At 48.3% G+C, this 11,391-nt stretch overlaps 1 protein-coding gene across 1 annotated transcript in view; it reads right to left on the bottom strand.

Annotated features, from left to right (window-relative positions):
• Positions 1 to 1,275: 1,275 nt before the first annotated feature.
• RGSL1 (regulator of G protein signaling like 1) overlaps positions 1,276 to 11,391 on the bottom strand; it is a 33,215-nt gene continuing 23,099 nt past the window's right edge. The window contains exons 15-22 of the mRNA XM_048861917.2: positions 10,742 to 10,871; positions 9,573 to 9,753; positions 7,672 to 7,810; positions 6,828 to 6,952; positions 6,533 to 6,645; positions 2,841 to 2,936; positions 2,447 to 2,510; positions 1,276 to 1,366 (exon numbers count right to left, since the gene is read on the bottom strand). Of these exons, the coding sequence (XP_048717874.2) occupies positions 1,330 to 1,366; positions 2,447 to 2,510; positions 2,841 to 2,936; positions 6,533 to 6,645; positions 6,828 to 6,952; positions 7,672 to 7,810; positions 9,573 to 9,753; positions 10,742 to 10,871 (885 nt within the window). The 3' untranslated portion in view covers positions 1,276 to 1,329. The remainder of the gene's footprint in view (positions 1,367 to 2,446; positions 2,511 to 2,840; positions 2,937 to 6,532; positions 6,646 to 6,827; positions 6,953 to 7,671; positions 7,811 to 9,572; positions 9,754 to 10,741; positions 10,872 to 11,391) is intronic.

Here is an 11,391-nt window from a genome sequence, read left to right as displayed (position 1 = left end):
AGCACAGTAGCGGCACTAGGCAGGCAAAGAGGCTTTAAACTACAGTTAGGTTAGCAACGATGAAGCTTGCCCAGGCTTCAAGGAGTCACAAGCTCTCCCAGTGCAAATTGTAGCTTGTAGAGCTTTTGCCTGCACTAGGGGTTTGCACTGGTGCAGCTACCTTAGTGGCTAGCCACTGGTGGCTGTAACAGGGGCATATCCCCAGGGTAGACAATGACTTACAGAGAGACCAGATTTTCCTGCAATGTTGCTTCAAAGGCACAGAGGCGGCCAGCTTACTTTGTGTGAGTTCTTGGAACAACTCCCTCTGAGAACTGAGACAAGAGCATTGCACCCGGGGAATCAATACACCCAAGCAGCAAACCTACTAATTATTATTTATTGGTGTTACGGAAGTGCCTACTAGCCCCAGTCATGGACCACGGCTCTAGGAGCTGGACAAACAGAACAAAAAGACAGCCCCGGCCCCAAAGAGCTTAGAATCTCAAGATGAGACAACAGGTGGAGACGGACAGACAGGGAGGTACAAGGAAACAATGAGACAACTTGTCTAAATAGACTAGACAGCCCCAGATTGCGGGAAGGGATCTAACACACAAGCGGAGTGATCAGCAGGATGGCAGCAAACGTCATGTTCATTCCACAACTATTTTAGGCCGGGGTGAGGAGTGGCTTTACTTAGTTAGGGGATCAGCCAAATGGAAAGGGAGGTGAAGGGGACAGGGCAGGGGAGGAGAGGCTAAGAGGGGCAGGTGTGGACTGAAGGTGAGGTGAAGATACTGTGAGGAGGGAGAGGGAGGGTTTGAACAAACAGCCAGCCAGTCAGGGCAGGGCAGAGCAAGTCAGAACCAGCTACAGTTTTGACTGCGATGTCTAGAGGTCTTTGGCTGTGCTTGCCCCCCTGGCTGGAGTTTCTGGCTGGCTGCTCTCTGCTATTGTCCCCCAAGTGGAGGGGTGAGCAGGCCCTGCCATCCTAGTGCCTAGGCCTAGCTACCTACCTCCCGGTGACCTTTCTTTCTTTCTTTTTTTTGCTTCCACTTATTTGTTTATGGGGGAAGGGGCCAGTGATTAAAGAACATTATTGAAGGCAGAAGATGCCATCATTGTCCACAGCCAAGGACTATGAGGACAGGTGTTGTGCAACCCATATGTCTGCCAAAGCACCTAATGCCTGAACTGTCACAACCCCTGATATTCTAGTCCAGACCTCCCACCACGGCCCTGCTAGTGCACCTCAGTCCTGACCTGCAGCACTGCCGTGTCTTCAGAGCCAGCCTCCGGGTGGAGAGGGACAGTTGCTCTCACTCAAACAGTGAAAGCGGGGATGGATTAGGACGGCTTTTTAGAAGCATCTTGAAGCTGTTGCCTGAAGGAAAAAGAGCAAGAACGTCAGGCAGTGCCAATTCAAGATGGGTGGGGGACAGGAGGGCACCCACCCTCTATTATACAAATGCACTGGAATTGCAACAAAGCTGAGAAGCCAACAATCCCACCCTAGTGAGTTTTGGTTTGTATGACACAAATGTTTTCATGAATACAGTCATTTCCTCAAAAGCAGAACAAGTTTCAACATATCCCACCACTCCCTCCTGGCCCTGGTCCTTGGTCCATGAGCATGTGTCCATACATATTATTTGTCAGCCCATCCCAACTCTATCTAGACTTAGTCCTACTTTCTACTTTATCCTCTGGAGTTAGAGTTCAGAATGGTCCAAGGGCTCTTAACCAGAAGCAGTGAAATGAAAAGCCTGACTATCAGAGAAGCTATCCCAATGGCGAGGTCTCTTGGACTGGGTATAATCTCCCAAACTCTCTCCGTTGGACCGTTTGGAACAGAACTGGACAAAGCACTGGAGAGTATACAGTCTATTGGAGTCCCTCTATGCTCCCATCGCTGCAGGATCAGAGTGCCTTCCAAGGATTTAGTCTCACAATGCCTGAGGGAGGGAAGTGTTGTTATCCCCACTTTACAGATGGCAAAATGAGGCACAGAGAGAGTAGTTAATTCACTGAGAGTCTGTGGCAGAGCCAGGAACAGAAGCAGGATCCCCTGATTCCCAGTCCAGTGCTTTAATCGCAAGATTATTCTAACAATCCCCTTCTGTTCCCCACATTGATGAATTAGATGGATGCTGTGGTGGGCACCGTTAGACAAATGTTAGGTACTGAAAACCACATCAAATAATCTAATCTAATGCTCATTCTATGCCATCTGTGCAGGGGCAGAGAGGGGCATAAAGTAAGTTACCCCCTTATTCTGTATTCATCTTCAGCTGGGGTTACTTTCCCCACTCTTAATTGTGCCTGGGGTAGGCTGGGGGGACAGGGCGCTGGTACTGCCCACACAACTTGTACTCAGCTTGGGAAGCGAGAGATTCCCATCTCATGCTGGGCATTCACACTGGGTCTGGATGGAAGGAGATGAGGTTTCCCAGTCATTACCTACCCGATCTGTTGGGTCACGCAGATGCCAGATGGGGGCTTTTTCCAGTTGAGGCTTCCAGACGATGCTGAGACAAAACCCAAGAGAACTTTCCGTCATGTATTGAAAATCACCCTGCAGGTCCCCTCCACACAAGCAACCAGCAGCATTCTAACATCTAAGCATCTTTTTTCCTGGGCAGATAGGAAGGTGAACTCAAGAGAAAGAGCATTCCTAACTTCTCCTCGGGGTAAAGAGATCAGCAGGGGGACATGATGCTCCCAAGGTGGCCTGACAGCATTTACGCAGGTGGGCACAGGAATAACTAGAGACAGGAGAGTCTGATTTCCCAAGCTCCTTCCTCATCACTTGGCACTCGGTTCCCAGGTCAGAGAACCTTAGGGGCAAAGTTACTTACACTTTTGCTCTGTAGAAGAATCCACTTCCTCCCGAGGCTGAGGTAGCAGCAGCTGGATCCCCTTGAGCAGCGTGAACCTAATGATTGGATGGTCCTCTATTGAAAGAGGAGGCAAAACAATACACCACCGTAACTTCTCCAGCATTGGGATCCTCCTCTAATGCATGTCCAACACATCCCCCTTCCTCTGCTCTCTCACCCAGCTGCTCCCACACAAATTCGCAGGCCTCTTCGGCTCCTTTCATCTGGATTGGCAGACAGGGTTGAGGGGGGACTGGAGAGAGAGATTGCATCCCTCTCCCTATCCCATATTAAATGACTGGGTTGTGACATAGACACGTATCCTTGGGCAAGAGGGGGAAGGAAGCGGCTCAGGGTAATCCAACAAGCATCTCATTTGATGTTGTTGTAGCCTATTCTCTTTGAACATCAGGCACAGACAATGAAGCCAGATGAGAGGACGAATGAATAACAGAGGGAACCACCTCCTGCCCTAGGTTCTGCTGCAGCAGTGGTGATCAACAGGGGTAGGAGCTACTGACTGTCACATGCATGGTACAGGTCTTGAAGGACAGAATATGGGGCCTTGTGTTTAGTCGGATGTTGTTCAAGGTGGTTTGTTTGGTTGTGTGAATGGAGAGGGAAAGAGGAAGGTGGTACATGGAGCCACAAAGACATACAGCTTTACACACAGCCACACGGTTTAACACATTGCCACACATGCCCAGCCACATCCATAGTCCGATATATACATGGAGCCAGCCAGCTGGTGTATGTACAAGAACAGCATGTTTATTCTACAAATTGTAGGATGAAGCACTATCTTCATCTTCATGTGGCAGATGTCATTTGAATTTCTCCCTCCCTGAATGAGAGATTTGAAGTTCTGAATTATATATGTTTTTCAAGCTTTCCTAAAGAAGGTCCTTCACCACATCCTCAAAGGCTACAATCCCAGGTGAGACATCACTTTGAGTACCAGAAGCTGCCCAGTCCTCTGCTGATGACAAAATAAGGCACAAGTGGAGCAACAGTGACACCATGTGGCCAGGTGGAAGAAAAACTCAAGTATCTTCCTTGGGAATATCCCAGAAAGAGAGGCACGCCAGGGGAGTGGGGTTGGGAAGAGAAATGAATTTAAAATATGTACATGCTGTGATGCATTGCTCTGCTCAGCCACTTCTCCGCAGTGATTGTAATCCCAGAAATAAACTAAGGTAAATAAAGGTGCTTTTGTGTGATCAATATATATTTAGGGTTTTTTTCCTAGTAATTTTAGAGTTCTTTTTTTAAAAACTATTTAACCCATCCTGTCAGTAATCTCACTAGGCAAAGCTTTTACTTTAGGGCATGATCATGATCAGCAAGGTATCTTAGCAAAAGTCAGCAGAAACAGTTCAGTTTGCAAGTCGAAACAAGATTTTTCTGACTGCCTAAAATACAGTTTTATCCTGGGTTTGGAAATCCAGCTGGGTACTTTCCCCTCATCATACAATGACACCAGCAATACAGATTCCGCCATCAGAGATTGGCTGGCAAGTGTGTGGATGACATGAAGCAGAAGAGAATCTGCTTTGCTCTCCCACCACTATCTCAGCTTTGCAGTGTGGACACTGGTAATAACTACAGATGATTCTTCTCATTTAATGGGCAGCTCTAGAAACTGACACAAATACAGCAAATAGCTATAATACGCAGGTCAGAGTTATTTATGCACCATCCTCTGCTGGATCTAGTGAGGATGTTAGCCTGTTAAAGGCCTTAGCTACAGAGTCTGGATTCTGCTAGGGGCCCCAGTCCTGCAAGCAGCTTTGTGCAGGCACAGGGGTCTGGCCAGTTGGCACTCCTTGCTGGATTATGGCCATGATGGGACGGAACAAAGTGCCATTTCAACAGATTCCATTTGCTGTCCAGTCCAGAGCAACACTTGAATACTGGGATAACGACTGGTCATATCTCAAAGCATCATGGTTTTTAACAGGAACTCTGGTGCCTGGGTGTGGACAGCATGGAACAGAAATAGTTAATGACTGTAATAATTTGCATGTACTGCATATAGCTCTCTCCATAAAGCTCTTTATGAAGATTTGTTTACCCTCCCAAACAGCCCTGTCAGGTAGATACCCTAAGTCTTTTTATGTGCAATTGAAATTTTGACTGATATCTGGCTGAGAATAATCATGTGATGAATCAAATTTTGTCTGACTCCTTGGAAGGTCAATAATCCTGACTTTGGGACTAGAGCCATGATGTGTTAAGGAGCTGGTCTCGGAAGCCTTAAACATTCCACAAACAAATAAGGAAAGGAGATTGTTGTGGTTACACATAGTAACTTCCACTTTGAGTGAAAATAACATTTATTGTTCCTTGGGATAAATATTGAGTTCTGTTTGGCCTTGGTCAATACATCTTGATATGCATCTCAACAGACATCAATGGGCTTGATTCAACACTCAGATCAATAGCGCCACATAAAACTGCTGTAACAAAATAGAGAATCAAGGCTCCAGATCTTCATTTTATATGCAGGGAAACCGAGGCACAGCAGTTACATGACTTGACCAAGGTCATTCAATGATGTAGTAGAGAGAACAGAACCTTAGACTCCTGACTCTCAGTTTTCCATTCTAACTATTAAAGAAAATAAAACTCCCTCTTTTCATAAAAAATTGACTATTTTGATTAAAAGTGGTAAGTCAATTAGAAAATTGCCACATGAATACTCAGTGAGGAATCCAAGCTGTCAGAGGGAGTGACAACCACTTTAGTGCTAATGTCTTAGTATTATTTCATAGCTTGGTTCTTAAAGGAGCTGGTACTAAGTGCCAGACTGAGAAGTGAAAATTGTCCCTGATCCCTAGGAGAATGTACTCTATACCAGTCACTCCACTTCACACCTGAACTGTAGTGAGTATCACCCCCAAACCCTTACTGCAGTTTCTCTGCATTCTAAGTGATCAGTTCAGCCCTGGTGTAATGCCACTGATGTCAGCGAAGTTACATGAGAGATGAATCACTCCTCAATCTGCTTTCATCTCCGAACCTATCTGGGAGCAAATTCGCAAACCAGAATTAATTTGGTTTAATTTCTGTTTTGAAGGGTTGAATATTTTTTGGGACGTGGTATAAGGAATCTAGTGTGTTTAGTGTGGAGAAAGTGCATCTGATGGATATGACCCTGATTTGACTTTCTGTATTCAGCAGCAGATGTACAGTTACGGGACTTACCACTGAGGGATTTTCATGAGCTATCAGGAGGGAATGAAGGGAGAGGCCTTAGTTGTTTTGAGACCATCATGTTTGAAAAGGATCCCCAACATAAGAAGATAGGAATTGACAGATCAATATTAATCCATGAATTCATATCTTCTGCTTCAGTTACAGTATCTATATCATTACCTGATGTTTCACAAAAAAACTCCCCTAGACAATTGTGCAGCCCTTTACCTGGAGGAAGATTCCTTCCTGACCTGATCCAGTTTACACCATGAAAGCTGCCTGATCTATGCAAATGCTCACCAAATGAAGGTACTTTAATATCAAACTTTGCCTCTCATACAGAACCCACTGGTGAGCCACTACTTGAGGCATTAGAGGATGGGCAAGGCTGAGAGGACTAATGTGCAGCATACGTGACATGGCGAACACATCAGAGAAAGAGAGAGGATGAGGAAGAGGCAGTCTCAGCTTACCCCCACTGAAGATACTGGATGTCCTAGGTGATGTCTTAGCAGGGAATGGAGAGAGAGATTTTTTTATCTTCGGGTACCTGCGGAAGGACTTCATTGACTTCCAGTTACAGTATCTGTAGGGGAAATGCTAACGTTAAGGACAGACAGCAAATCAAGTTTAACACGTTTGAGGAATACGGCCAGCGGTAATGTCCCATTTGGACTCACATTTTCTTTGGAAGGAGGTAAGGCGAGAAAATGCCCGACACCCACCTCTGCACCCCACTCGCCCAGCCCTAAAGAGAGGGATTTTTACCTTTTCCAGAAGTGTATCAGAACTGGGAAGACATTGAGCAAGGCCACGTGATAGAGGCTGCGATCCAGGACCCCTCTGGAAGTTAAATTCCGGATTAAATCTTTCTGGCCGTCAGAAATGTTCACCTGGTCACAGAACAGAGACCACTTCATAAATAGGGCTTGAGGCACGGGTGGCATCCCTACTGGATCCCAGAGAGAAACACCCCTAGTAACTCCACCCCGCCCTCACACCTTCCAGGATTCTGCATTCCACTTATAGAGCCCTGGTCACAGTTCAAAGGTCTCCAAGCAGGGTCTCGGTTTATTTCCTGGCTAACTAGCCAAAATCCAAAGAAATCCCCTTTCTGCCCCTTCCCTCACCATGCTTTTAAAAGGGATTTTAAAAGAAAGGTGGTTAAAACAGCAGTGTGCCATGGGGAGGTGCACCGTAACGGGGAGGGAGAGTATGAATGATCTCTAGTGAATACAGACTGAAAGGCTCTTCTCTATTGACTGTAAAGCCAGCCACTGTGTCTCAGCCCTGACCAGAGGGGCCCATGTCTAGATGGTCGTTCAGTTACCACGCCCACTCACTCACACTCTCTGGATTACCAATTAGCGTCAGTTGTGAGAGTGGTTTTGGTAACGATGGACACTCTCCATTAGGACCTGGATTGAAGCTAATAACTTACTTTACACAATGCCAAAGTTATCAGAACTGCAGTATGTTCAGCTGGAACAGATTGAAACCTGGGTCCCATTAGTAATTCCCTGAGCCAGACACCCCCAAGCTCTCAGGCAATGATTTGCAGGCCCCAGGCCTCCCTGGCAGTGAGCATGCAGGGCATGTTACAGCGTCCTACCCGCAGTTTAGGAGGGACTTCGGAATTCAGGAAGAGTTTGGCGATCGTGGCCACTTTGGTCTTAAGAAAGGCGACATCCCTCTCGGTGTACATCCCCCAGGCTGCAAGCACTGCAGCCGAATCAGCCAGGTGACAAAACCTGCCAGGACAAATGGAAAGGGATGTCTAAGAGAGAAGGTATGGGCGTGGCTGTCTACTCAGACTATGATACAACATGTGGCTTTTAGCTGAGATTTTCTAAGCCACGTAGGGGATTTAGATGCCCAGTTCCCACTAACATTCACCCCCTGCCCTATGGCACATGCCTTCCTCCAAGGAGAGTGTGACAGGGTGTATACGCCACACTGGTATAGAAAAGGCTAATTGGACTCAGAGAGTCATGAATACACCCAATTGCACCTGGAGGATGGGCCAGGTCCAATTAAAGATAAAGCCCAGTTGGGGAGGAGCTGAGAGTTACAACGAGGTGAAGAAGCTGCAGTGAGAAGGTAAGAACTCTGTAGTCCCTCTCTGGTCAATAGAGAGGCCTGTGGACCAAGGGCAGGATTTCAGGGCAGTAGAGGAAAGAGGAAACCCAGGGGTGGAGGTGGGGGAGTAGGCCTTGGGGATCCTCTCCTGACACGGGAACACTGGAACAGGCCAGGAGAGAGACTGGGAAGACAGAGGGGTGGAGCAGTCCCTCCAAGGGGAGCTCTGACAAAGAGGAACAGGACTACCAGGGGGAGAGAAACTGAGAAGTATCGCTCACCACAAGAAATGGAAAGAACTCTACAGAGCCCAGAAATGGGCAGCAGGAAGTTCAAGGTAGGAAGCACTCAAATGAGGAGTCTGGGGGAGTAGACCTTGTCTGCTTCCACAGGGTCCCTGGATTGGAACCCAGAGAAGAGGGAGGGCCTGAGTTCCCATCCTGGCCACTGAGGAAGGTGGCATGATACCTCCATACAAAAAGTAAGGACTCTGGGAAACCTGGAGACAAGGGGTGTAAAGACCACTGGGCCTAGAGTCAGGACTGGAGACCTGACCTAAGGACATCAGGCTGGTGTTTGCAGGACTTTCTGCTACCCCAGAAGGGGTGGGACTGGATGTGGCCTGGCCAGAGGGTTGAGTCACTGGAAGAGGCAGACCTCCACTAGGCTGGAACAGCTGTCCCGCAGCAGGTGCCAGACCAGAGCCTGCTACACCACACCTGGCCAGTGGTGAGTCACTCAATGACAGAGGTGGGTGGGGGATACTTTCATGGGGCAACTACACCTCAGCAGAGGGATTGTCTTGTGCTTCCCACTCCTCCCATTGGCCATCATGACATGCCTGTGTCAAGCTCCAGCAGGAAAATACCGAATGTCAAACCAGGAGCAGCAACCAGTAGTGTGTAACTAGCCCACTCTCTGCAGGCCACCAGCGGTGCACTTGTCACAGTTAAGCTAACAAAATGCGGACACAGGTAGCATGGCTTGACTTGTCTGCCCTTCCCCCTAACAACCTCCTGCCCTGAAGAAACGCAGCTTGTGTCACTGCCATTCCTGTGGTGGCTGGGAGGTTGAAAGTGAGCATTCTTCGGTGTTCTGTTACTGCCGCTCCCTGATCACCCAACAGGTGTCGCTGCAGAGCACTCAGCAACAGGTACTCGTTCACACCAAGACTCCCTTCTGGCTTGTGGAAAGGGGGCTTCTTTGTGCAAAGGAACAGGCCTTTGGGTCTAGTCTCTTTGCCCAGGGAGCAGAGTACAGTGCCTCCCAGCACCACATCATTGCAGTGTAAGCAACAGATCAGCTGAGTGTCCAGCAGACCAGTGTGCGGTGCGGCTCTGTCTGAGCCAGCCCATCAGGCCAGGGATTTTATCGCTGCAAGGCAGGAAAAATCGAAAGGTATTTGAAACAAACGGACAGGGTGGGCATGCTTACTTCTCAATCTCCAGGTAAAAACTGAGGTCGTTGACCAGGAAGTTGATGGAAATGTGCCGCTGGTTAAAGAGCCGGCGCTTCACCTGTATCACCTCCACATCCTCTCCCACGCTGGCAGCCGGCATGGACTGGGGGGGGCTAGACATGGCGATGTTACTGCGCACGGAGCTACTGGGCAAGTCTGAGTGAGGACAAGGGAAGACCTGAGCAACTCATCTCCCTCAAGCTCCTGCAACCCAGATGTTGGGTAAATTGATAGACAGTGTGAGCATGAGACAAAGAGATGACAGGGCCAGCACTAATGGGTTTGAGCCACACCTCATTTCAGGCCCATGTGTGTGTCTCTATCAATTTACCCACTCCCCCGACAATGTAATCTTGTACCCTCACCCCCACCTAAAGTGCTCTACTCTTCTGTCTACAGTTTGCTGCTGGTGTCTCTGGCCCTGTAATCCTCAAGCTGTACACTTCCCCCAGTACACACAGGGCTCATCCGGAGCCCTTATAGTTCACATTACTCTCTAATCCCCGTACCTCTCCTGCCCCTCAGCACTACTCTGAATCACAGGGAAAGAACTTACATAGTGCTACACCCTAAACCATCATATGGAGGAAATACTCACAGCTGAAGCCAGGTACTAAGTCACTGCACAGACTTACTGAACATACAAGAAGCAGCTGGTGGGTGCTGTCTTCAGATGAGTTGAAAATGTAAGGTGTAGGGAACTTCCAGGGGGGCTATGCAGTACAATTACTGCTTTAAACATTTTGGACCTGATTTTTCATTATAGTGCCCAATGGGTGCCTAAAGTAGGCTGCCCATCTCCTCACACGGGTGCTCAAATAGCACGAGCTAAATAAAATGCCACTTTGAGTGGCCAGCTGCAGAGCTGCCTGCCCAGGTTAGCAAATGGGATTTCCCCCTCTCCAGTGGCTAACTTCCTGCTGGGTGGAGCAGATTCTTGCTATGGAGAGAACAACACAGCTGCTTCACTCCCTCTGAGCCAGCTGGTATCCTGGCCTCTTATATGCCTCCAACAGAGAGCCCTCGGGTAAGAAAATGACAGCAGGGGACAAGCTGCCAGGTTTCTGCTATTGCCGCCCCTAAAGTCTGCTCACCCCAGGAGACAACAATGGTAGGCAGGAGAATGAGCGGGATCTGGACATACTTTCTTTTTGATTTACGAGCTCTCTCCGGAGAAAGTCCTCAAAGTCTTTGCGGGATTTCCAATTGTTCATCTCCCTCCTGAACTTGCAGATGCTCCTGATGAAAGCCTGGAGCACGAACCACACTCTCTTCTGTGGGCAAAGTGCATGGAGAGAGTCAGCCTATGTACAGCACTGGGAGGGGAAGCAAGGCAGGGAACGGAGGCAGTAAATAACTTTGGGCCTGATGGGAATGCCTTCAGTCTAATTATCCTGATTATTCCCTGGGGATGTGTGCCCAGGCAGACCTGCCACTCTGAACTAATGCACCAAAATGCATCCCCACATTAAGTGGAATTACTGACCCCACTGAGCCACAGTCATTGCTTTTGAATGTCACTGGGCTTCAGTCAGAACCCTAGGGGATGCTGACGCTAAATGAATTTCCTGATGAAAGTCAGTGGGGCTCTGCATGGGCACAGGGGTCTGTTTGCGCAGATGAGCTTACAGCCCAGGGGCTCTACACATTAAATCTCTTGTTTTGGACAAAGACAGTTTGTTCTGCAGCCTCGCATGACCCCTCAGCCCACTGGCATCAACACATCCACAGAGAAAACAGCCCCTCCCCACTCTCGGGCCTGTGCTATGGGATCTAGCTGGGGTATCCGCAGGC

The sequence above is a fragment of the Caretta caretta genome, chromosome 8 (assembly GCF_965140235.1).
Source record: "Caretta caretta isolate rCarCar2 chromosome 8, rCarCar1.hap1, whole genome shotgun sequence".
Classification (NCBI taxonomy): domain Eukaryota; kingdom Metazoa; phylum Chordata; order Testudines; family Cheloniidae; genus Caretta; species Caretta caretta.
Note: the sequence above shows the minus strand (reverse complement) of the source record. Positions and strands in the feature narration are given on the sequence as shown.